A 27,647-nucleotide genomic window follows, 5' to 3' on the forward strand; every position below is an offset into this window, starting at 1 on the left:
ATGTGTATCTTCCACAATTTTTTCTTTCATTTAAAGTGCACAGAGAAACAGTATCTTTCTTGCAGATGATAAAATGGTGCCTCGGTGAAACTTTAAAAAAAAAGTCATAAACTAAACTTTCACATCAATCTTTTTTTTTAACGAAAAATCCGGTTATATAAAACCTAAGACTTATGAGTCATTGCCAACCGCAATATAACACCGTAGTGCTAATCAAATGAGTTAATGGTTTATTAAAGCATCAAGACCAATAAATTGTTCTTGTCCAATGATTTTTTTTTTTTATAAGTTTATCGGTTACTTTTCGCCAACCTTTATAAATTTCATCTTTTTGGTGAGCTTTTATTGATTAGCCATTAATTTTTGAATGTACATTTTCACGTTCAGCCAAAGTGACATTTTGTGCCGTCCAGAGTAAGGCATTACGCCACAGAATTTTCAAATTAAAACGAAAGAAATTTTGACTTTTGGAAAAATGGAGGGGGGGGGGGCGTACGTTGTATAATATTCTTTCTTACTTTTCTAATAGCTATGAAACCTTCCTGTTTTTACAACCTCTTCACAGCCCAATAACTAACTTTCTAAGGAAATAATCATCGATCTATCTGCTGTTTAATCATTTTTATTATACCTATTAAACAATTATCGCTCGATGTTGCCTTTACGGAATACTTATTTAAAAGTAATTTCGCTCCTTTCATTAATAAGAGAAGACCTATAAGGCCTTCCTCTACAAGAGAGCTAGCAAGACAGCAAGGACTCCTTCTCAGGCATAGGGGGCATTCAAGGATTTGATTAAAATTGTAAGTTATTTAATCACTCTGGTTTAAAAATACAGATTACATGTATGTGAAATATTATGACATCTGAATCCCACTGAGTCCTCTTTGGTCGCATAAATAATTTATTTCTCTGGGGCGTTACGTTATGTCCATTTAAAGTAAGGAACTCAGATAACTTAAACAGGAATTTTGTTTGGAAAGGGGGGGGGGCGCTGATTTCTTTAAAAAATTCGACACACTAGTTTTTCAAGCTGATTTATTTAAAAAATGCCATTTAACTAGATGGAGGGCCGAAAAGGACGATCCTTTGCAATCCGTTATCCCTCACCCGAAAAAAGTGTCCAAGCCATCTAAAACTTTCTCTCATTATAGCCCTAGAAAGTGGAATAGAACCATATTTTCCGTATAGTTTGTGCTTTGAAATACGGTCAAACTGGTGCCCAAACCTATCCGTAGACAATTAGTCTAGAAAACACGGAGTTGGAAGGCATGTTAAGCAGAAAGCAACCCTTGACCGATGCCCAGAGATGGATACCACACTGGCGGGAACATCTTTGTAAGAACTGTAGCCACAAGCTCTACAGAAGTCGTCGTGGAGATGTACCGTTTCCGCCCTATGCACCAGCTGGCGTCGGAAGAACTAAGTCTAAATAAGTAATTAATAGCTATTCATGCAATTCATCTTCCAATAATATTTCTCTATTTTCCTGTTGAAATACTATTTTTTATTAAACAGTTCTTTTGTTTTTTAATTTATTGTAGTTTTCCCTATTTTGCTTTTCCTTTGTCGAAGTTATTTTGTGGCAATTGTTTTAAAGAATTTAATATGTTTACTTATACCTAATGGAACTTTACACTGGCAATTCTAGTCATAACAAGCAATTTGTATTATATTTTATGCATAAATAAATAAAACGACTTAGCTTGTCCTAGAATAATTATTTTTCTCAACTATTGTGCTCTTCATCCAAAGCTCTTCATCCAGCATGATTTAGAGTTATTTAGAGATTCGGCCTTTTTGAAGGTTCACCACTAGTTAAAAACCATTTTGAGATCAACGAGGCTTAACTCAAGCTAATTACACATTAAAGACACCATGGGATTATTCATGCGAAGATCCCGTCCTTTTTGACAAACAAAAAATAATACTCAAGTTGTATTGACACATTTGTCACCTTCAGTCGCAACGAGTATCAATCTTGTTTCTGTTTAAATATCTCCCAGGTTTGTTTTCTCCTTTTCTATTCCGTAAATCTTCTCTTTTTTCTCGTATTTCTCTATATCTAAGGCATAACTATGATCCTTCATCACTGTTCGGAATGGCGTGAAACAAGGCTCTGTGCTTAGTCCAGCTCTGTTCAATAGTGCCATTCGAACCATTGCTAAAAATATTCCTCCATTCCTGATTGAGCGCTATATATTTATGTCAGCCACCTCTGTTACGTAGGTAAGATTCTTCTACTAACAGACGATCACAGAGTTCTCCAAAATGCAGTTACAATAGTCTGCTCTGGTCTTCAAGTCGCCTCCTCTAAGAATGAGCTGCTCGTCTACGGTTCGTCCCAGCAACTCCCGTCACTATCAATGTTGGTCCAGCAACTATTCCAGCATCGTCTTTTCTGAAATATTTAGGTATCCCGTTTGGCTCACATGTTAACACTTGTCTCTCAGCGTTGACAGAGAAGCTCGTGAAAATCGTACGGGATGCTTGCTCAATTTCACAAAATATTTCACAAAATAACCTGGCCAATTTCAGGCCAATTTCACAAAATAACCTGGGCAAACTTTACAACGCTTTTTTTCGCCCCACATTTTTCTTCGTCCCTTTATGTTTTTTTTTTTTTTCACCATATCTGAGAGGACGAAAACTAAATCTCTAGTCTTCCGTTTTTGCAAATATCTTCTACAGTTGCCGATTTGGACTCGCAATTGATACATTTCGAGTAGATATGGCGTATTTAATATTTCTTAAAAAATGGAAAAGCTTGTAGGACAGGTTCCGTAAGCGTCGAGAAAATATTGTCGACTTTCCACTTAACTGTATAGCTTAATTTTGTTGTCTCAGTAGCTGAGATGTTGTTTTTCTGGTTAGCTATTCCTTGTTAGTGTTTTCCCTTTGATTTTTTTTTCTGTATTTTTGTCCTCCTTTAAGTGTATTTCATGCTTGTACAGAGGGTTGAAATAAATTGTTATTTTTGTTGCATTTTTCTTCTCCTCTTGTTGATAGACTTTACTGGGAAGGGAGGGGGTGTAATCTAGAAGTTTCTAATATATTTTATTGGCGAGTTTACTTTGTATTTTAGTCATATTCTGGTAAGCTTATTGCTCGCAAGGCCACACTACAGGACAAGAATAAGGGCTTAGAGAGCTGAGGCTCGGCCTCATAACCCACTGGTTCATATCATTTTTAATTCATAAGATTCGTGGATATTTATTGAGCTTTTCCAATTTGTAATTCCTATTAGAGTGCACTTACTGTGTGTGTGAAGAGGGGGACTTACGGGAATAAAACCCCTACTCCTCCCAAATAGGGCTATTGTGCTGCATAATTGCCATAATAATACAAAAAAAACAAGGTGTTTTTCTGGTTTTTATATGTTTTTTGCTTTTAAAATACATATTTTTGTTAATATTCTAATTTTTGTGACTTCTTTTTTTTTTGTTCAACAAATCCGTCAAAAAATTAAGAGAAAAACAACTGGTCTGAAAATATATTTCCCCCTTTCGATGAAAAGAAATTACATGTATCAAATTTTTTCCAAGTTATCTAGCCCCCCCCCCCCCCCATCTATAAAATTTCTCAGTATACCTATACTTCCTTGAACTGTACGATTTTTATCCGTATTTCTTCTTCGTCTTTATTCTTTTGTGTGTAATTAGTATTGCTGGCCATATCAAGCGACTTAGGGACGGCGGCTCTCATCTTCAAAAACCATAGAATTTTACATTTCTTTTGTTTTCTTTTTAAGGCTTTTAAGTAGTTTCTTGCTATCCTTCAGAGCGCTTTGCATAGCCTAGAATCGAACTAAGCGGATTCTTTAAATAGGTCTAGGCCAAAAGCAAACTAGGTTAAAATTCTAGTGTAATTTCTAGCTATGTCTAACAAGTTCTGACTAGGTTTAGGCCAAGATCAAGTTAGGTCAAAATTCTAGTGGATTTTTTAGCTATGTCTAGCTAGATCAATGTCTAGCCAGGTCAAGGCTAAAACCGAACAAGGTCTATCTCTATACAAAATCAAGCTAGATGACAACGATCGAATTTTACTTCAGCAGCCTCATGTCATGCCCCTCAGAACAAAAGAAATTTTCTTCCTTTGTGCAAATGTTCGGTTCGCATCAAAGAATGAAAAATTCGGTACTGTTTTACAAAGCGGTAAGCGCGCAAAAGTGAAGTTTCCTTAACGCTAATGAAATAAAACAAAATAGCATGAAAATATAATAGTTCAGAAACAAAATTCGGCTATATATTTGCACATTAGAGGGGGGGGGGTAAAGCATAACATATATTAAATACGTAACCTAACCTAATCCACCAAACTTAGGTACCTTTTAATCCCCCTAAACCCCTAAAACTAAAGTTTCAATATAGTTCCCGGAGTGAGAAACCCTTTGTAATGCCTATCTTTATATGGCGTCTCGTATAAGTGCCGGGTTTTATCCTATCTGATTTTCAATACAATTGTCGCGCGCTTACCGCTTTGGAAATCAGTACCAAAAATTCATTTCAGAGCTCATTTCAAAATTGTGTTTCCAATAAAGAAAATATTTCCGTTTACACTTTGGTAAAAATGTTCATTGCCCAATTCTTGTTAGCAGTTACGGAATTACTCTGGAACTATGTGATTTTATGTCACATTCCCCTGAATATGGTTGGCTTATTATTCTCAACATTTATTAAAGTAATGACAGATATAGCAAATTGCCCTAAACAATTCATCACTGGTCTTGCAAAATCACAATCAAGTGGTGACACACATGAGCGCAGGATTTCATTAGATGACTCATCGATATGTCGGTATTTTATTGATTCAATGTTTCTAATTGAATAAACTAAATAAACACTACCAATATCAAGACTTATTTAACCATTTGAACAATATATCAGTCTAGGTCTTTTCTTCGGTTAACATGTGAAACATGAAAACCAAATAAACGAAAGGGATTCCGGGTTCTCCTCAGAACCAGATTTTTCATTTTATTTCACTTCAAATCTTGAAAACTCCAATTTCAGGACATGTTTTCTTTTCTTTATTACCTTGTCTCTCGTTCCACAAAAGAAGGCAAAAAAAATCCATAGGACCTCATTCTGCCAAATTTTTAAACGGCCAATCTTTTCTCATGCTATGATGATATCATCCTTCTTTAGCAACACTTAAATAGTGAAGTCATAACATCAACATAAGAGATGATAGCTGCATTTTCATTTTAATACAGCCCCTCCTTTTTTAGTAACAGGGCCCCTCTTACGTGAATGTGATATATTTATTGAGCTTCCTGTTATGAATATTTTAATTATTCGAAAATTCAGGAAAAGAAAGAAATTGCTGATTCAACCACCGCTTCAGTCAAACATTTCCTGCTGGTGAAGAGTAAGGAGCGAAACTAAAACTTTAAAACGAACATAAATTATTCTGTATACGATGGGGGCTTTTCCTCCCTCAACTCCTTGCTCTTAACGCTAAAGCTTGACTTTTTTGCCCCAATTCTATAAGAACGACTGCTGAAACACAAGGGCCGTTGAATTGGAATAAGAAGCCTTTTTAAAGCACTAAAAAAAACTTTAGTGTAGTGAGCGAGGGGTAGAGGAGCCCCCCCCCCGCATATACGGAATAACTTCTCTTCGTTTTAAGTTTAACCGTTACTCCTTACTTTCAGTTTAAAAAATTGCTTTCTTTAGTTAATAACATAAAAGGATACAATACATGCAACGGTTAAATAGTGAAATCATAAGTATACATATAATAGATGATAGGTTCATTTTCACTTCTAATTCAGACTATCCTTTCCTCAGCAGTATATCTTTGCCAGTCATGGATTAATTCGAAATTAACTGAAATTTTCTAGCGTTTATTTTAAATATCCATAACTAAACCGGAACTTATTACGCTTTAATATTATAACAGAAAAAAACTATAGTCCCTAAAAAGCACTGCATTTTTAGGCCACCTCACAACACGGATCAACTTTAAACAGGAAATCACAAAATTATTTCAAAGTCTCAGGTTTTGATATATTAGCAGTCCAGGAGGTTGATGCAAGTAGCATGTCAGGAATAAAAGAAAGTGGTAATTCGTTTCTCTCAACTAGTGGATCTTTCGATACGGAATTTTTTTGAAGAAGGATATTCGAGTGAACCCAGAGAACTTCAAATTTTAAGAAGAAGATGGAAGCATATGTAGCCTCCAGGTTGAAAGCGTGACTCTTATAGACGTACACTTGCCTTCGGAAGTAACAATCTCAAAGCCAGAGCTGATTTCATTCAAAACATCATACGTAGATACGTTCCAATATCAGAATATAAAATATTGATGGGCGATTTCAACTGCGTAGCCAGAGAACAGGATGTGCAAACGAGAAAGGGAGCGAATCTTAAAAAGAAAGTGAGTGAAGATCTAAAAAACTTGGTGAAAGAATATGATTTAGGAGATATAAGGATTGTAAAGAAAATGAATGAAAATTCTTTCACCCGAATTAAAAACCAAGGAGCAAGCAGAATTGGCAGGATTTACATATCAAAGGAGATGAAAAAGATTGTAAACTCTATTCAGCATGAGCATGTTTTTTTCTCTGATCATTATGCTGTCCGAGTACTGATAGGTGATGTGAACATGAAAACAAGCTTTGTCAGGGGTTCGTACTGGAAACTACATCCAGATACTCTCAAGGATAAAGGAAACGAAGAAATAATACGAAGAAAAATCAGACAAATACTTACTAAAAGAAAACAGAAAGAAAGCCACCTCACAAATTGGATCAACTTTAAACAGGAGGTCACAAAATTTCAAAAAGACCTACAGAAGGAAAGGGAAAGAGAGCAGTTAGCCCACGAGCGTCTTTTACGAAAAATCTTAAGCCAACTGAAAGATGAAAGAGACCAGAAGACAGAAAACCCTTTTTTCGAATGCCAAGAAATTAGAAGACAGTTTAAAGAAATTGAACAAAAAAGTTTGAAAGCTGGACAGTAAGAAATCTTTTAAATTATCTGTATGAAGACGAGCAAATAAGCCTGGCGACCATTTTGAAAGCCAAAAGGAAACGAGAGGAAAGCAGAATCGAAAAAATCAAAACATGAGATGGAAGGATAACAAAAATCATGAAGAAATAAAAAAGACAGTTTATGGCTATTTCTCTGAGATGTATAAAAGAAAAGAAGGAGAGGCAAATGCTTTTGATGATTTCGAAGTAAAACAAAAATTTCTTGCGATGAAAATGAAATGTTGAGTCAGCCCATAACTGAACCAGAGCTTAAGAAAGTGTTGAGTCTACTAAAACAGGAAAGGCCCCAGAAGGAGACAGTTTAAGTTATGATTTTTAAAAGTTTTTTTAGTGAAATTTCGGAAGTTCTGTTAGCAGCAATGAACGAAATGATTCGTGAAGGAGCGACAGCGGAACAGACTCTGGCGATTATCAAATTAGTGCCAAAAAAGGAGATAAACAAAGTATTGATAACTGGAGGCCTCTCTGTCTACTCCCCTGTGATACCCGATTATGTTCATAAGTCCTAATGAATAGGCTCAAAAATCTGATAGGAGAGATCCTGGATGAGACCCAACACGGGGGCATAAAGGGTCGGAAAGTCCAGCATATTCTTGCTATTTTAAGGGACTTGCTCCATAGAAGAGAAGATCAATCAGAAAGTGATCTCAAATGGGTGTTAATGTGTGTTAATTTCATCAAAGGTTTCGATTCAGTAGTCCGTGATTTGCTTTGGAAATCGATCAAGGGTAAGTATTCGTTTTGTAGTGAATTTGTGGAATTTTACAAGAATCTATACCGTCATGTAGCAGCGAAAGTGACAGTTACTGCAGAATTTCCTCTCGAAATATCTCTTCGACAAGGAGACCCAAGCTCTTCGTTTTTATTCGAGATATATCTCGACCCGCTAATAAAGTACATAGAAGCTAGAATAACGGGTATCAGAGCACTGCCAACTGTAGTTCTCAAGCCAGAAGCCTTTATGGATAATGCCAATTCCTTGGCCGATGGAGCAAGTGACGTTAACATGCTAAGCTTAGAATGGTATGAGAAAAACTTTGTTGTAAGGATTCATAAAAAAAAAGAGCAAGATCCTCCCTTTAGCTGAAAACCCAAAGGTGAGCTGGACCAGGGACTTGGAAAAAGAGACTTGGCTAGAAGTCAGTTCATCAATGAAGATACTTTGAATTGAATTATCAGGCAGAGGAAATTGATGGCAAAATCCATGGGGCAAGAAACTACTCAAGATTCAGCATCTTCTATGTGGTGACGATAGAGCTTCTATCTTACCTTGTTTCAGATATTAACTTTCGTTAACATGTATTGCGTATCACAAATACTCTATCTGGCCCCAGTAATGCCCCTCCCGGAACCAATAGCAAAAAAAAATCGAAACTTACATGGGGCGTTTGATATGGGGCAGTAAGCTAGGAAAACTGAGTAAGAAGATGCTCTTTCGTCCAAAATAATCTGGAGGTCTGGTGTTCCGTATTTTCGAAAAATGTGACAAAATATGTTTACCCAGATGACGCTGTTTAAATGGATCCCAAATTCACTTTGAAATGACAAAGAATTGGTTGCTTCCCATACTAAATGAGCTTACCCCCACTAATTCGGAGACAAATGCCCCAGCTTTCATAAAAGATTCAGTCCAGATATTGAAGCAACTGCAACAGAAAGGGCGTCTCATGGCAGAAATCAAATAATTAAAAATAGAGATTACCAGACTCTTAACTCCCGAAGAGAGCTTATGTTTCAAGTGGTACATATGATTTTGCCATATCGAAATAGACCGTCACGTTTCTTGAGAAACGAAGATAAAAAAGTGCTCCTTTGTTTCAAAGTAGTGGATGATGGTTTTGACCACGAGTTCGTCAGGAGCAAAGAAAATAAAGGAATTTTTCAGTTTGTTTTTAATTTGAGTGAAATACGGAATTAGGTTCAAAGTGACGAAGAAAAGAAGAAGCTGGTGAAATTTGACATAAATTTGGGGTTAGAGGTAAAAAAGAAGAATTCTCTATTTTATGTTATTGGAAACATGTGCCATTACGTGGGGAGTAGAAAAAGAAAGAAAGTAGTGAGTTTGGAATACTTTAAGAGGCAAATTGAAAGGAAAATTGTAGTACAAAATTCAAGTGAAGAGTGGAGAAAATATTTTTGTGATTTTTAATTGTAAACGTAAATATGTTTGAGGGAAAAAAAAGGAGTGAGAAAGAGAGTTTCGAGTCTCTGAGTGAGGGGAGTGTGTGTATGAGCGAGAACAGCGTTGCCAGTTAGGTAAATAGAAATTGGATTTTTTTTTTTTTAGATAGCAGGCGAAAATCCAGAATGGAGAAATTGGAAAGAAAAGGAAAAGAATATAATTTAAATTTGGGACAGAGTCGTAATTTCAGCGTTTTTGATTCGTATAAAATAATGTGTTTTTTATATATTGTAAAAATAAGCTGAAATGATACCGTAATGTTCTTTCTTCAATTTTTTTTGTAAGGTTGTGGGAGAGGATTTTTTTTTTTTTTTTTTTTTTTTTTTTTTTTTTTTTTTTTTTTTTAGTGGCCTCTTTGTAGAATTGGAAATTAAAGAATGTTTATTGTTAATGGTGTAAAGTGGCCACCGTAAGCGAGGACTTCCTGTAGCGGGAGGACGTCCTCTCTGCGGGAGAGCATTTTTTTATTGTAGTTTTTAGAGGTAGTAGACCACTCTTCGGCAGCTATTTTTATGAAATATATATATATATATATATATATATATATATATATATATATATATATATATATATATATATATATATATATATATATATATATATATATTTATATATATATATATATATATATATATATATATATATATATATATATATATATATATATATATATATATATATATATATATATATATATATATATATATATATATATATATATATATATATATATATATATATATATATATATATATATATATATATATATATATATATATATATATATATATATATATATATATATATATATATATATATATATATATATATATATATATATATATATATATATATATATATATATATATATATATATATATATATATATATATATATATATATATATATATATATATATATATATATATATATATATATATATATATATATATATATATATATATATATATATATATATATATATATATATATATATATATATATATATATATATATATATATATATATATATATATATATGATGCGATCTAGTAAATTTTTTCTCTCCGATTTAGTAAATTCTTCCAGGTCAGGGTGTCAACCCTGCTTCCAGAGTTGAAGCCGACAGTTTTAGCAGACATTTAACAGGATTTTAGCAGAATTCTCTATTGATTTGGAGTAAATATTACAAGAAACGAATGAATATGACGTTTGCAATAGGATTCCGGTTTTTCCGTAGATTTCGTAACATCGTTCTTTTCTCCGTAGACAGACATCAAATTCCGTAAATCTGCGGAAAAATCCGTAGAAGTGGAAACAATAACATAAACTTGATTTGACGCATAATTTCTTACCTTTGTGTCAGCGATCATCTGTGTAAGCGCTGAACAGGATTGGTTAATCCAAATTACAAGGGCTTCTTCAACATCGTGAGCTGACTGCCCACCAATACTTGATTTACTAACGTCGCGGAGTCTCCTTACTGCATTAGCTATTCGGTCACCCGTAACAACCTCCTTTATATACAAAGTCATAATCGCTTCTGTAACAGCCATATGCGCACTCTGGAAATTTACAAGGTATACGATAAGTTTTACAATTAACGATAAAGGCACAATAGACATGTTGATTCAATCAGATGACTATTTGGTCGGATAATGCCTGCAAAGTTAGACCCAGAAGACGGAGTTCGACAACCACCACCCACCGGCCCTTTCTATTCTTGGGAATGACAAATAAAGTCAACACACTTAAGTTTTTTTTTTCTGACCATATTGGCTATATATGACGTTAAAAAAAAAAAATTAACCAAAAAAGGATAATTTTCAGCCAGTTCAAAAAGTTAATCTTTTTTCTTGTTATATATACTTTTTTTGCCTCTTTTTTAGCGCCGAGGACGACGTAGAGGAGTTTTTTGGTAATATATTTGCTTTGCTTTTTCGTCTTTTTTTTCATTGGTTGAAATCTCATTTGTAGTCTTATTTTTTCTTTTTTCAACGTTTTTTTGTCGAAGGTTCTTCTTTAGTGTTACAATATCGACTTCTACTAATTGTTAGAACTACCATCACTTCAAGCATCAGTTTTCCAGGATCTATAGTACTAACTGGCCTCTGGACTTTTCTGAGAAATTGATTTAAGGGATTGATTTTTAGCATGGAGCAAGCTATAGGAAACATCTGGTTCGATCCCACTTGCTAGGGTTATAATCAAGGTCGTATCGACGGAATTATGGGGGTTGAGCCCCTCCCCCCTCCCGCCAAATGTGTGTCCGGATCGTAAAAACGAAACAAAAATGAACATAAAGCATTATTTGATGTGTTTTTAAAGTTTTTTTTAAACCCCCCTGAAAAAAATCCTTTTGTAAACACACTTCCCCCCCCCCTGAAAAAAAAATCCTGGATACATCCCTGGTTATAATGAAAGAAAGCTTAAGATGGTTAGGCCATCTCTCGCCGATGAAGATAACAAGTTGATAAAGGTTGTACTTTCTTGCCATCTATCTGGACCCAAATGAAAAGCCAGTTCTCTTACATGGGAAGACTTTATACGAATGGAAATTTGAATTTAATGGGAGGCGGTAAACTATGAAGCATTGAATAGATTGGTCTGTTGCGCTGTGTTGACCCCAGACACCTTGGAACTGGGATGAGTTGTTAGTAACAGCAGTAGTGTTACAGGCTGCCAAACGTCTCAGATCACCACCACATTTCTTTACACAAATTTACTTACAGTAGAGTCGAAGTCAGGAATCAGCAACAAAAACAGGCAAATTTACATCATATTTACATTTTAAAAGCTAATTAATAATCATTAAAATCTTAATTTTTTCTAAAGGGAAGGGGGTATGTAAACTTTCCATTGGAGGGGGAAAGACAAAGATCGGAATTATATTGCCTACAACCAGGATTCTAAACTGGGCGTTATTACCCAATGCCAATATTTGCTGCTGCTTTATTCTACCTAAAATTGGATTTCGATTTTTTTTTCTATTTTTTTTTTATAGTTAAAACAGAATTTGTTTATTTCTTTCCAAAATTAGAGCACTAGTCTGAGGGGAGGGAGGTGGAAAATAAAAAATATATGGGGTTTACAAAAAATTGAACAGGAATTCCATGATCTTAGAGACGCTCCAAAAGCAACTCAACAATTAACCTTCGAAAAAAATCATCTATTTTACTTAAGTTTCATCTCAATGGAACGTAAAACCTGGGTGACAAGTTTCGACTTCCATCAACCGGACTTCTTTTTTACCTAAGACAGTGTTATCGAAAAAAGAATAAAATCGCAACAGACGCACCCTTATTCGTTAATCTTGCCCATACTTCAAGGTTTGACACAAAAGCTATTGCAAAGATAAATAAAAGCCATTCATTCTCAACTTTGAAATTCACCAGCTGGTGACAGAGTTCTTTGGGTTTCTACAAATAGCTTATGCCAAATTACATTAATTAAAAGTAGACTCCATTAACAAACAAATACCTTAGAGTAAAATAAGCTCACGCAGAGGAGAGGAGAAAATCAACAAAGCACATAAAAACTATCAACCATAACAAATAAAATAGGCTAAGGCTACTGAATGATAACCTAATTAAAGACCTATTCACAATTATATCTGTGACATCGAGATTCTGCATATCAGATACTACTGTTCACAATGGATGATCTTTATTTTCTTTTTTTTCGTTTCGACTACTTGGAAACACTAATGCATAATCTTCATGCAATTTCAGGCCCTATTAAAGCTAATATTTAACCCCAGGCCCCATATTGCCGATCGGGATCACTCTCGCTGTGGTAACACAGGGTTAACTAAAACAATTATTTTTCTTTTTCTTCCAATTTGATTGTTCCGAGACACTAATACATGTTTTCCACGGAATTCCAGGCCCTTCGGCAGCTGAAACCGAGACCCAGGTACCGTAGTGCCAAGCAGAGAGCAATCTGGCTCTCCTATCACAGGCTGCGATAAATCTTCTTCTTGCTTGGATTATTATAGAGATGTTTTGCACAATCTGATCACCGAAATCAAATTCAGGGCCCTGTCGCGGGTTGCTGAAGCTGAGGTGGAACGCCGGGTTCCGTTTACCAAGCAGAGATCAATCCCACTAAGCCACAAAAGGACGGGTGAGATCCTATCTTCTTCTTCTTCTTGTTTGGATTTCTTCTCTTTTCGTTATATTCTTTTTGTCCGTTTACACTACTGTTTAAACAGCTATTTATTTTTGGTCTTTAATCGCATCTTCAGTACAATACAAAAGGATGCGTAAACTCTAATAAACTTAATTGTTGGTAATTCGTGAATATAATTTTATAAATAATCATAGGCTATATACTGTTTATAAATCGAATATTTATAGATACATTAATTTGGAATTGTTGATTAAATGCTTAGCATGGTTGGGGGAGGGAAGCTGTAAGTGATTTTTTCCCCTTATGAAGTGTGTTCATAGTAGAAGTGCGTTTTTTGGTTGCCCCAAAAACGCTGATATGCGTGGAGACTTATTTAGCCAGTAGGCGGTAATGTTTGTTTTGCTGTGTTAGTATTATATGAAAATGTAACTGTTGTGTTTTTTGTGACCCATTTGTTAAAAAAAGTTGACGGTTTGAAATTTAAATAGGATAAACAAATAGAAGTTCAATAGGGATTATTCCTTTTATTTTACAGTGAAAACAATTATAAAATCTCTGGATATTTCGACCAGATACACAGTGATCGTCATCAGCAGTTTATCTGCTGATGACAATCACTGTGTATGTGATCGAAGTACCTAGAAATTTTATAACTGTTTTCACTATCTAATAAAATGATTTATCCCTATTGAACTTTTACTCGTTCGTCATAGAAAGGCAGTGTGGTCTCTGTAAATACTTGAATAGAATGAAAACGATAAAAATGACCGAACTGAATTGGCGAGACTTCCTCGTGACAGTTTTAAGCTGCGTCAAATAATGGTAGTGATTGACAAGACAATAGGAGATACTAATCATTGACGCCATGTGCTCAAAGCACTAAAATTTTGTTACTTGTTTACACACGGTAACAAAAGGTGTTTAAATTAAGTGATGAATTGGTCTACTAAGAAAAAACAAACTGGGCATTTTAGAGGGTAAGCAAACAATATTGAAAAAAGAAGCGTGACTTTATCCTCTTCTCCTTTCTCAAATCGATCAAAAGAGTGTTAATCAAGCGTAACAAGTTCTGATAACGCAATGGACGTGAGTACGTTTGAGGAAGCAGCTAAAGAACTACGTAAATGTGCAGTATGCTTGGACAAGAAAATTGAACTCATTGTTTTGCCATGCAACCATCCCACATTCTGTTCCAGCTGCATTTTAACCTTAAAAAACCACCCACTCAGTCAAGTTCATTTCGGTTTATAAATCCATAAAGGTACAGCTATAAAGTGTAAAAAAGCAGAGGAAGCTTAGAAAAGTAGCCATTTGTCAAGAATTTGTTGCCACTACACGTGACAAGACTCATCAGGTTATTTAACAACTATCATAATCACCTTCGACAAAGTCCAGAAAGCACCATAACTAAGATTTTTTTTTTTTTTTTTTTTTTTTTTTAGCGAAATGAAGAAGTGGAAATATGTACTTTTCAAAAACACAACAGGATTTTGAATGACTTAAGGTATCTAGCTTTTACCTGTAGAAGTAATTGTACAATAACTTATTATAAACCCTAATATGAAAACTCAATCAGCAGCACATCAAAAGCAACACTTTCAAGAACATCCGGCAAAAAAAAAATAGAAAATACAAAAAAAAGAAAAATAATAACAAATAGAATAATAGACTAAACCTTCAACTGTATCAGATAAGTTTGCACAGTAGCAGCAATCTTTTGGAATACATGCGTCAATTATACAAAGCATAAAAACCCACATAGAACTAGCAATAAAACTATCTATAAATAGCTAATGTAATTAGGAATTCTTACCATTCTTAAAGGGCTTGATTGAATAAGAGTTGTTTCGGTAAGGGCAACATCGGTCGGCTCTGCAACATAGACTCCCTTTCTAGCTAACGCCTGTATGACGCCCCAGTGATTCAGCTGGCTATAATTGGGATCTGCGTATATATGAGCTAATGCCAAACAGTAGAGCTCAGCATTTGCCAAAGCATGAACCACTGAAGGTTTCAGATTTTCTTGGTCCTAAAATGGATGGAAAACTATTTGTGTGAATTCAAATCTTGGCAAATCACTGGAAATGTTCGCAGACTGACAGCTAATTAAAATCCTTAAAAACCAAACAGATTGCTGCAATTTCAGCCTCTTCAATAATATGTAAATCCGCCTTCTTTTAAAAAGTTTTATTTCTTCGGAGTCGTTTTTAGCTTTCTGTAATTAGTTTGCGGACGCTGAGTGATTTCATTTTTTGACTCATGTTTTGGCAGAGAATTTGAATTCAAACGAGCCTGATGACTGTACGGCAAAGTAATGGTTAAAGTATCACTTAATTGAACAAATTATACTTGATAATCCATAGCTGTACGTGAGCTTAAATACCTTCTTCTAACTAGACAAAACCTAATAATACACCCCAAAAAGAAAGTTTTAGTATCATGGATTTTGATTTTCCCTCAATATTTTTGATTAGCAGAAGTTAAACGCGGCATTCAGTGTTCTTTATTCCTTTCTCTCATTCTTTTTTATCTGCACTGTTTTTTACGACAAGTATAGTCTGTTTTCTTCCTTGAAATTAATACTGAATTGCTTTGTTTTTGTAGAATCACATTTATGGACTTAAGATCTGCATGATCTATGTTGGTACAAAGTAAGAAAGACAAGGGGGCTCTCCTCCTTAAGCTTTCCAATGCCCCTTCTCCTTTAGGAAGATTTAAAGAAGAAACATGATAGACCCGTTACCCAATAATTATAATACAGCGGCAAGTCGATTCATGTGCGAACACAGAGATTTCCTTTGGCGGAGGGGGGCAAAACTTGAGAGCAAAAACCCAAAGGATGAAAACTGTATGGGGAAACCAAATTATAGTGGAAACGACAAACACATCTAGTTTCCTGGGAATATTTGCCCAAGGCTCTCATTTCCCGTTTATAAGCCTATTTTGAGTAGATGTGACAAACCCCTCCTTTAATGCTAATTCAGTTCAAGAATGTTAGTAATTGAGACATTTGCCCTAAAAACAACTATACGCGGAAAAACATTTTCCAAATAAAAGATAAAACAGTAAAAAGATCTGTTTTCGAAGTAAAAAATGCCTCTTTGAGCAAAAGATTCGTAAACTGAAATTCAGTGCTGTAAATGGCAACATAATCAGCTACGGCTAACATTCTGTTAAAACTATTGCTGTGGTATGGTTATCGCTTCTGCTTGGAACGGTTACGTGCTGTATATAATGCAGGGTAAGATACTCAGTAGTCAGACAGCTAATAACCACTTCAACGGTTAATGTGGTATGGTTATCGCTTCTGCTTGGAACGGTTACGTGCTGTATATAATGCAGGGTAAGATACTCAGTAGTCAGACAGCTAATAACCACTTCAACGGTTAAGTCATTGTAAAAATCTCTGTCATACCACCTACAAAGTGCATTGTTTCACCATTTGATTTGTCAAAATCTTTTTAATAAGTGTGAGATTTGCTTGTACATTTTAACCATATATAACACCTATAATTTTAAATATGCTGATAGACAACAGGAGAGCTTAATCTTGGCCATACATCTAAAGTTCGAGTCTGATCTTGGAAAATGCTATCCAATCTTGAACACAGGACCTTAAAGTTAAAACAAAATGTGTATCAAAATCACATACAGACTCAACCTTGGATAGATACAAGTTTTGTGATGCAGAATAATTGTATTTAAATAGTCTAGACTGTAGGGGTAACTTTTACCAAAATTTAAATGCTGAAAAACCATTAGTTTTCCAAAATTGTAATTATCTTGTAAAACTATTTGTAAGCCAATTCTAATTATCTAAACCTATATAAAACATTTCCAAGATAAGTAGTCTTTTGTCCATGTTTAGGAAAAAACATTTTAATCAGGCTAAACGTCCAAGATTAGGCGCTGTCTGAGTAATTGGGGTCTTGCCCTATGTTATCACTATTACTGCTGCGGTATAGTGTGTCCCAGCTTCTAGTGTGTAGTTCGAGACAGATCTTCGACACTGACAAATTAAATACACTTGAAAATTAGTTTAAATTTACAAGGAATGCTCAAACTTCCAAACCCTCTGTAAGTTGAGATCACTGTATATAGATAATATAATAACCTATTATTTATATACAGTGGTTGAGATAGGGGGAGTGAAACGTAGACGAAATCCAATGGCGACTAAATAAGACCGGCTAGATATACAAGGTTAAGCATGAGAATCTAGAACTGGTTCCAATGAATGAGGTGGAATTTTTTATGCCAAAACATGCAAGCTACCGTATCCGTATTTGATCTTCTGAAACCTTCCGTGGAAATAATCACCAAAATCCAAAAACGACGTAGACATGGTCAAAAAGGGGGTAGGCCTCTAGAGGTAACGCTTTTCTTCTAGATATGAAATAAACTAATGCTGTGATATTAACATAGATCCTTTTTCAAGAATCATTCACCAAGATCTGTGATATTTTTTATATATATATATTTTTTTTTTTTTACAAGCACGTACACACATTTTTTTCCCAGGGGAGGGGCTGAAAATTCAAAAAGCAGACAAATTACACGAAAATTATAGTAATTTTTATAGGGATCAATAAAACGTTTTAGATTAGTGGTTCGCTTCAGCAACAATAAATCACTAACATAGCAGAAAATTTTTTAATTTCAATAAATAACGATCAGTGAAAGTACTTGAAAAATTGATGAAATAGTCAATGTCGCAATACAGAAAGCTATGATAAAATTATGTCAATACCAAGTTACCATTGTGTCAACAGCTATAATTAAGCATAGACACACATGCGGCACATGACACGTACTCAGGAAATAATTGTTTAACAGAGGGCGGCATTCGGGGAGGGGATCAATTTCAAACAAAAAACGTAAGAACAAGCTATTTGTACGACAAATATAAGACATACTAGGAAATCGTTAAAAAATTTAGACTTCGAAGAGGGCGCGGCCCAAAAGCACTCTTCGTCACTCCTCCGTATGTGTCAGCCCATGAGCCTAAGATCGAACCCCAAAATGTATACCACAAAAAAACAGGTTTATTTAGTAAGCACAAACTCAATTTATATGATTGATCATGATAAGCCCGAAAGGGCACCCATCTTCCCTCACCTGTTGTACACCACCACGTGTGCCACACATGCCCGCACAGTTCCGCCATCATAAGCACAGTTTCCACCATGCTTGGCACGCACAATCTTGTCATGGGCACCGGCAAGGGGAGGAAGGCATGCCCCCTGGAAATTTGGGACTATAAAGTGATTATAAGGAAACTGTAGGGAAAAAAAAAAAATAGGGAAAAGCCACGAAATAAATGCTTGTTGCCTCGTAGCTAATTACCGGCCCATAGATTTTGATACATAATAAGAAAAACACAAATCTCAATGTTTAACTTGGCGCTCCTAAAGCAGTTTACCACAAATATTGTTCCTATATGATGCGGCTGGAGCAAAAAAAACAACAAATTATTCATAGTAATGAATGGTAAGTATATAACGATCCTTGTCAATAACAAAAGTATAAGAGCCAAACTATTGATAGCATTCAGTCAAAGAGTCGGCTTTTATGGTGATCCTAAATATGTATTTGTTTATTAGTAATTAGTGTAGTTATTAGAACACAAGAAAGATCGTATAATAATAGAAAACACAAGGAAAACAACTTAATAAGGGGCAATTATAGTAAAAACATGCAATCCACTTTTGCCTGTGTTATAAGAACACCCGTGGGCTGATATGTTAAGTCAATATAATAAGGAAATGTTTCACCTGAACGAAGTGCGGTGAAATTCCGTATTTTCCCCCTGAACAGATACGTTTTTTGTGTTTTATTATAAATTTTTTTTTCCAGGAGTGATTGTATTTATCTAGTTGTCACTTTGAAAAAGATTTAGTTTTTTAAAGTTATGAAGTATTTTGGTGAAAAGTCCTTGTTAATATTACTACTAAAGAATTTTGGTTGGATGAAAAGGAGTATTATTGTTTGTATCGAGGAAAGTTCTGTGAGACTTTTGATCTTCCACATAACTGAAGCCATCACAACCTCTACAATGGGATTTTCTTATCAATAAATACATTAAATATATTTTTTTAAATACATTGAAGTACTTCGTATAAATAGAAAAAGAAATAATATTACCGTTTAAAATAAGTTCCTAGCAGTATTTGCCACCCCAAGGAAATTTCACGGTGGAGCTGATGATGACCTGCCTTGCCTTTTCCACCTTTTTGCTGGTAGATATGGGAATGTAACATATTAGCTGTATAGAGAAACATTTTAATTAATTCATACTCCTCCTTCCTCTTTGAACGTTTATCCGAATCCTCATGAAGAGTAAGCACTTTACCCATTAAAATGTATTTTTGTAGGAATCTACCCTACCCCACCTAAACAATGAATCACCCCCCCCCCTTATTATAGCATATACGCAATTACAGATCACCAAACATTGTCTAATTTAATTACAAATAAAGCTAATCAACTTGGTTGAATCCAGCACTACCACCGTGTGGCATTACTTCTTTTGCAACTGGGAAGCCTAAAATATAGTTATTGATACTTTTAAATCAATTAGCTTCTCATGATTTTAAATTGATTACAAACTCATCCTCTTTGGACTTAAGTCGTAGTTTGGTGCCCTAAAGCGCCTAAACTGTCACCCAACAACCACTGCTATTTTGGCATCTGCCCCCCTGAAAATTTTCTGCCGGCGCCCTTGAACCTTGTGCACGTGATTTATGAAAGTGGACGCCCCTCGGATTAGTTGAAAAAGAAATGTACAGGAACAAAATTACACCGTTAGGATTTTCATCCTTTACCCATTAGCCAAGGAATAAACTTCAATCTGCCAAATGATACATTTGAAACCCTAAGTCTGTTGAGAAAATTTCTTTTTTTTTTTTTTTAACGAGATGGTCGAGACCTTCATAGCCTATGTGACACCGATCATAGGCTAATAATCGAGCAAATCTACGAAACTCTAGGACAAAATTACAATATAAAAGATTTTCACACCGTCTTGTAGAGAAAAAAATTCTGTATAACCCATCAAAAGTCCCCAAAAATCCCCTTGGCGGAACAGGGGAAAAAACAGGGGAAAAGGGGGATAAGTGGAAAAAATTCAGGGGCAGATTTATTAAGCGCTCGAATTTCACGTCTGCTCTTTTCTGCCCGGAGAAATAAAAAAAAGAGAAAGTTATGTTGTTTATCGTTGGACTTGATTCGATTTCCCCCTTTAGTGGAGGAGGGGGAGGGGGAAAATAGCATCCTTGTGAGCGTTGCGACATGGCCAGTCAAAATATTGCCTCTAAGGTTTTTTTGACTCGAGATTTCAAAAACATGGTATAAGATTCGTATTTCGATTTTCTGCAGTGTTTTCACCATAGGGGAGACAATGCATCGGGCCTTCTAAGTACGTGGGCAGATTTACTTCGACTATAGAAACATAAGACAAAACTAAATGTAAAAAATGAAACAAATCAGGTAACTTCGGTAATCACAGAAAAAGATAATTACGGTTTTGAATGAACTAAAAAGGACAAGATCAATGATGTGTACTAAACATCGTCTTCTTCATCGTAATCAACAAAACATCTTTATTGGAACACGCAATCCCTTGGCAGTCTTTGCAAGCAAGTGTGCAAGGCAATCCATTTTTTTGGCAACTACAGCGTGAACTGTCACAGTTGGAACGCGTGCAGCTGCAACAAATCACATTTAGCAGATGAGGCGGAGTAGTTCCGATGTCTGTCATGATTGGAGTGAGGCATCCGTTACGTAACCGCCAACTCCAGTCTTTCGGGTCGAGTTCTGACGCAGTATTAAGCCGTTCCATTACCTTATAGAAGACTATAAGAATGAAATTTCAAAGCCGATGGAGTTGGTAGAAGTCTCTCTGGGTTCACGGAAGTTGATGTCTTTGAGCTGTTCAGTTTTTCTAGAAAAACTCTGTACCTAGCTTTGCTGAGACCCTCCCCTTTCTTAGCCTTGTAGAAACAAAGCAAAGTATTTTCACTGGCTTGCTGGACTTATTCCTTCATAGAGCGCGGATTAAGGAATACTTCACAGTTATTCCTAAATTCTCCATGGCTTTTCAGGAATGGCAGGACAGCCTGCTTTCCTATCCCAAACAAACGGGACGTCATGTCACAACCAAGAAAGGCGTGGCCAACAAGAACAGAGTGCCAAACCTGTCACAGCAATCTTTTGATAAAGTTTATGTGCCAGTATTTAGTTGACAGCACTCTTGACTTGGTACTGGTTTCGAAGTAGAGATTCCTGACTTCCGGAGGCAGGTGATGGAGGAGAAGGATCAGTCAATCAGTGTCGTTTCCAACTATTGCGGTTACCCTTTTCTTGACCGCATTAACACCTGTAAATGCAATCAGAATGTCCGCATTTCTCTCTGCATGGAGGACAGTGAGGCCGGCTTGGACAAGCTTCTTATAAATAGCTCAAATAATGTTCTGCTTATTGTTGGGATTCCGCAAGCAGTCCTCCTTCTTTCTTTGCAGCTTCATACTCAATGTGAAGTCGACGGTTGGACACTGGATACCTTTCGTTCGTCTAACCTAGGTGACATCTTTGGTAGACGAACCTCAAGTGTAACCATCAAAGACGTCGGAAACATTGAATACTTCTGTGTCAGGAATGAAACGTAACTGTTGCAAATTTGCTCGAAAGTGTTTCCTGTTTTCCATGGAATATTCTGGAGCAGCCATCCACCAACGATCACGTATTTATTACGGCTCTTTTGATAGGACGTTCACAGGTTCTGCCTTTGCTAATTTCCAAATAGCTTTCGCTAGCTCCGCTTTATCTGGCTGTGGCGGCAGGCTTGACGATTCGAAAAGGGCAGTAGAGTAGCTTGAGAGTTCGAATCTGAGAGTTTTTTCCATATCCCCTCCGGCTGTAGTTGCCGCTGCTGCAAGACGTTGGAACAGAAGACTAGCGTCAATTTGTGTGTCATCACTGTCAGCTTCGGAAATATTGCTTTAATAGGCCATCGTAATCGCTTTGCTTTTGCGCTTGAACATGTAGCGAACGGCATAGGTCGTCGTCCATTGACTTCGGAATTTCTTTTCCTATCGCCATTTGCTGCATCCGCGTTGACATCCCTTGCTGCTGTCATCCCATTCGATATATTGCGCAATTGAGTGCAGTTGTCGTACGGACAGGACGGCGCAAAAAAACCTACTAAAGCCTTTACGTTCTTTCCATCTTTTTCTATCCAAGCTGGTCTTGCGGAAACGTGCTGAACAGATGACACGCACTCAACGCTGTAGAGTGACTGCATAAGCTCATTAATTTCAGCTCACACTGGCATTGAGATCGTCCAGATCAACCTTTGCGTCTCACTCATACCATTCCCCCTCGTGAGTCCCATGCTTGTTTTCAGTGACCTCATCAGTACTTGCTCAATTACTAAGTCGGAAGAGAGCCCAGTCCAAAATCTATCGCTTCTTCGAATGGCAAATATTCTACCCGCGATGTCTTTATACAGCTTCTGTTTACTTTCTTTCAGCTCTTCCATTTGCTGAAGAAATATTCTCACCGATTTCGTATACAGGTTGTGGCCTGCAGATACAAAGTCAGGGAGCATCTCAGAGGGTGCTTGAAGATACTGTACCCTGTTTCCAGTCCATTCTGCCCTGATGGCCTTCTTAAGCAATCTGAGCATTTCTCAATACAGAAGCCATATTTTTGCAATCCTGTTGTTCTGTACCGTGTCCTAACACTCCATCATTCCCGTTTGGATTTGACGCACTACGTCTGCGTTGGATGCGTCTTCAAGGGTTACTTCCTCATTCAGTAGAGCCATACATATTGCCGAAGCTTCCGTAAAGTCTTGATGACTCGCACGTATGTCATCTGGGCAGTCGATACCATACGATATGCAAATGAGAATGATCTGCAGTGCTGAATCTATAAGCTCGTGCGATCTCATGGCTCTTGAGTCCCATGCTTGTTTTCAGTGACCTCATCAGCACTTGCTCAATTATTAAGTCGGAAGAGAGCCCAGCCCAAAATCTATCACTTCTTCGAATGGCAAACATCCAATCCTCGATGTCTTTATACAGCTTCTGTTTACTATCTATCAGCTCTTCCATTTTCTGAAGAAATATCCTCACCGATTTCGTACACAGGTTGTGGCCTGCAGCTGCCCAGTAAGGGAGCATCTCAGAGACTGCTTGAAGATACTGCACCCAGTTTCCGGTCCGTTCTGCCCTGATGGCCATCTTAAGCACTCCGAACATTTCTCAATACTGAAGCCATATTTTGCAGTCCGGTTGTTCTGCAGCGTGTCTTGAATCTCCATCATTCCTGTTTGGATTCGACGCACTACGTCTGCGTTGGATGCGTCTTCAAGGGTTACTTCCTCAGTCATTAGAGCCGTACATATTGCCGAAGGTTCTGTAAAGTCTTGATGACTCGCACGTATGTCATCTGTGCAGTCGATACCATACGCTTTGAAAATGAGAATGATCTGCGATGCTGAATCTATAAGCTCATGTCATCTCATGGCTCTTGAAACAGCCTTACCGCTAAAGATATGCTTAAGGGTGTTACAAACATATAGGCATTCGAGCACTTTGTCCCAGCCATTTAAACATTAGCTTCTCACTTACTTGGACTATCTCTTTTGGGTTTTATCTGTCTGCAATTAGCCATGGCTTGATGTAACTGATATAACCTACCGCAAAATACTTGATAACATCAATTCAAAATCTTTGTAAACTTTCTTTTATTCCTGTTTCCGTCGTCAAGTGCCCGATCGCTCCAAGAAAGCTCAAACGGCAATGGAGCCCATCGATCATTGGAACTGCTGCCTTGAGAGGACTAACAGCAGGCTCAACATTGACGATGTTCACCGCTTTCATGTACAAAGGTTGGTCAAAAGGAACAACTGGTACCATTCCGTCCTGGCGTGCTTTATCGGAGATAAAACGTAAGGTCGTGTATAAACAAGAAAGATCAGAGGGATTATAGTCGGTCATAGGCAAAAAATCAATTGAAGAAGCACCTTTGTGTGACCCATGGTGAATTGCTTGAATAAATCCACTCCATCTGACCCGTTTCGTGTTATGTATCCAGCTTGCATGTTATAGTTGGTCAATGCCATATATCTTGTCGTCAAAGGTGATGGTCGGGATGGGTTTGTACACAAGACTGTTCTCCTGTTGGCTTCTGTTGTAGAAGAAGAAAGGCACATGTCCAACCTGCTTCAAGGTTTACAACTGCTCTTTGAATTATGATTGGAAATTTGGGTAGCCTTGGTGTGGCAGCAGCTAGCATGCCCATCCATGGAAAGTACCTTTTCCGTAGATAGAGCAAATGTCGTGGTCGAAATTGTCACCAATGAACTGGATGAAAGCTTTAGAAGTCATCCCTGTAAATTCTGTACCATGAGTTACTGCGGCAGAACGCTCGAATCGAAGCACTTCAGAGTAAACAGTATAAAAACCTAGCCTATTCATCTGGTCGATGAGAAAACGTGAACCAGATTGCCGGTGTAGCTGGACTCCAAGGAATACTTGTAAAGGAGCGAGCAAAGATCGGGGACGGCAAGCCTGCAGTATTGCTTGACCGATTGAACCTACCAGTAGGTAGTGAATCTCAAGCAAACAGAACAAGAGACGCACCAGGGAATATGATAATAAACTCGTAAAAACGGTGTTAGAGGGCACCGAGTTGATAGACCTTTGATAGACAATTCTGTAGAGCCGTTTGACTATCTGTTCCCTTTAGAGGATATGTTGATTTTCCCCTCTTTTTCCCTTGTAACTGGAATATGGAGAGAAAGGCTAATGACAGCGCAAACAAAGTAACATATTCATTCTTCTCACACTGGGAAACCCCAGAAAACAAGTCTTGAAGACTGCTGTACAGGATCTTTATTTACCCCCTCTTTTCCCCCTGTAAGTGGGGAAACGGAGGAACGACTTATTACACAGCAATAAAAAAAACGATATTCGATCTTCTTGGACCCAAGAACATCAGAAATGCCATTCTCAGCATCAAAAACTACCGGTCGTAGATGTTTGAGATTTCCACTGGATTTTCCCCTTTCCAACCGTTTTTCACCCTGTTCCGCCCAGGGGATTCTTGGGGACTTTTGGTTTGTTGTACAGAATTTTTTTTTCTCTACAAAATGGTGTAAAAATCATTTATATCGCAATTTTGTTCCAAATCGTCGATTTTTTCCGTAGATTTACTTGACTATCAAGTATGCCTAAGTATATGGGATACATTTCTGATATTTCTCATAGGTCAAATAAACGTCTTTTTTGACAGCTAGTAGAAAAAGGCTGTCATTTATTAAGAATATTAACAAACGGCAATACGCTGAAATTACTTTGATTAACAGAAAATATGTTAGGTATCACGTCAAGGAGGTCAAAAAGCAAGGTTACTTATCAAGAACCCAACGCATTTTAAATATATTCCGAGAGAGAAAATAACAACTACGAGCAGAAAAGAAATCAATAAAATGTATTGATGTCAATAATTGATAAGAAATCAGTAATTGATACTTAACAATGGATATCAATAATTGAATCAGTCAATTGCAATCAACTTTGATATCTAGAATCAATTGGAATCAATATTGAAGTCAATCAAATAATTGAATAGTTGAAACAATAATAATTAATAAAAGAAGACAGTGACTGAGAAATTGATCATAAAGATAACAAATCAATAACTCATAAAAAAAATTGATAAGAAATCAATAATTGATGTCAATAATGATGTAAAATAATGAATTGTATTGACTAAATAAATCAATGATGTGCAATGATTTATCAATTACAGAACTGGCATCAAGCGTAGAAGAAATCAATGACATGTAATGATTAGTGTTCCCACCGCTTTGAAATAAACTGTACCAGTTTTCCGATTAAAATTGTACTGCAGGAAAGTAATTGGTACCACCTGAACAGCAAGTTAAACATTTGCCCTAACAATAAAAAAACTTTCAATAAATTAAAACTTGGAACAGACATTTGAGTCAAAAAGGAGCAAGTAAAGCCTAAATATACCGGGAAACCTGATTGTACCAACAATTTTCAAATGTACTACACTGTGCCAGGACCTCTAAATTGTACCAAAAACCGTACAATTGTTCCGCGTTGGCAACGCTGGTAATGATACTATACTTACAAATCCGCAAACATTTTACAACACTATAATATTTAACTTATTTTACTGAATGTTTTCCTTACATTTTCATAATCTGAACCTTGCAAAACCACAAGTAGGGTACACATGAGTTTGAATAAACAACTTTCATTTAACGTAAGTTTAAGTAATAAAACATCAAGGAAGTCTGAAGACCATTTTAACAACATTTTCACAGTCATCTATCAACAAAAGCCTCAGTTATTCTACTAAAAAACAGGGCAAGAAATGGGGGGGGGGCAAATTCCCCCATCCTATATTAAGAAAATTTCTTTTGGGATATTGTCATTAAAATAATCGAAAAATGTCCCCCTCCCAGTTTTTGAAAAACTGGGCAGTTTTTTTGTATCTTCACTAAGAAAATTGAAGAAAACTCCTTGCCCCCCCCCCCCTTCCAGCGTTTTCGTGAATTGGAACACATGCTAAAAAATAAAATCAAAATAGAATCATCGGATCATGACTGGTGATGGCCTTGGTGTAACAAGCTACGAGAAGCAAGCAGAAGTAAGCAGAGGGAGAACAAATCGGATATGTACCATTCTCCACCGGAACATTCATAAAAACAAGTTACGTTTGGTTACTTTGACCAAACAATTTCACTAATCATACATAAGTCAAAATAAGATTTACGCTTTGCTATGTATTTGGTGAGTTTGGCTATGTTCAAATTTCAAACGTAATTTAGTTATCATTAACCAATCAAAGTGAAGACTAAATGTAATTTTTTTTGTAAACAGTAAAGATGGAAGCTGAAAACCCTAGTGTTCTTACTTTAAGAAAAGATAAGATTTATTCAGGGTGAAATACGCATACAATAATACACTACAATATTACCCCAAAGGCTCCTTGGGGGAAGGTATGATAATTCTGACAAAAGATACAAAGACAATATGGTAGCGCAAAATACTTGGAAGCAACATTATTGTTGATATAGTCTTTTCAAGCCAAGTTCCTATCGTTTCAATTCTCATAAATAGCAACAAGACCACACTGCCTTTCCATCATAAACACAAACAACAGGTCGAACAATATGGAACTTTTTTGTAAGAAAGTGGAACTCGAACCGCAAATGAATGTTTCAACCGTGTATCCACGGGCCGTCTTCACCAAAATAAAAATGAATTAAAAAAAAAAAAACTTACATTAATAATT

At 36.3% G+C, this 27,647-nt stretch overlaps 1 protein-coding gene across 7 annotated transcripts in view; it reads right to left on the reverse strand.

The window, feature by feature from the left end:
• Window positions 1–27,647, reverse strand: part of Patronin (calmodulin-regulated spectrin-associated protein patronin) — a 172,742-nt gene that overhangs the window by 108,694 nt on the left and 36,401 nt on the right. For all 7 annotated transcript variants that reach the window (XM_089089897.1, XM_089089898.1, XM_089089894.1 and 4 more), the window contains exons 3-4: window positions 15,124–15,339; window positions 10,535–10,744 (exon numbers count right to left, since the gene is read on the reverse strand). In XM_089089897.1, coding sequence (XP_088946023.1) covers window positions 10,535–10,744; window positions 15,124–15,339 — 426 coding nt within the window. The remainder of the gene's footprint in view (window positions 1–10,534; window positions 10,745–15,123; window positions 15,340–27,647) is intronic.

This window comes from Artemia sp. Qi Xiang Cuo, chromosome 5 (genome assembly GCF_049724085.1).
Source record: "Artemia sp. Qi Xiang Cuo chromosome 5, ASM4972408v1, whole genome shotgun sequence".
Taxonomy (NCBI): Eukaryota; Metazoa; Arthropoda; class Branchiopoda; order Anostraca; family Artemiidae; genus Artemia; species Artemia sp. Qi Xiang Cuo.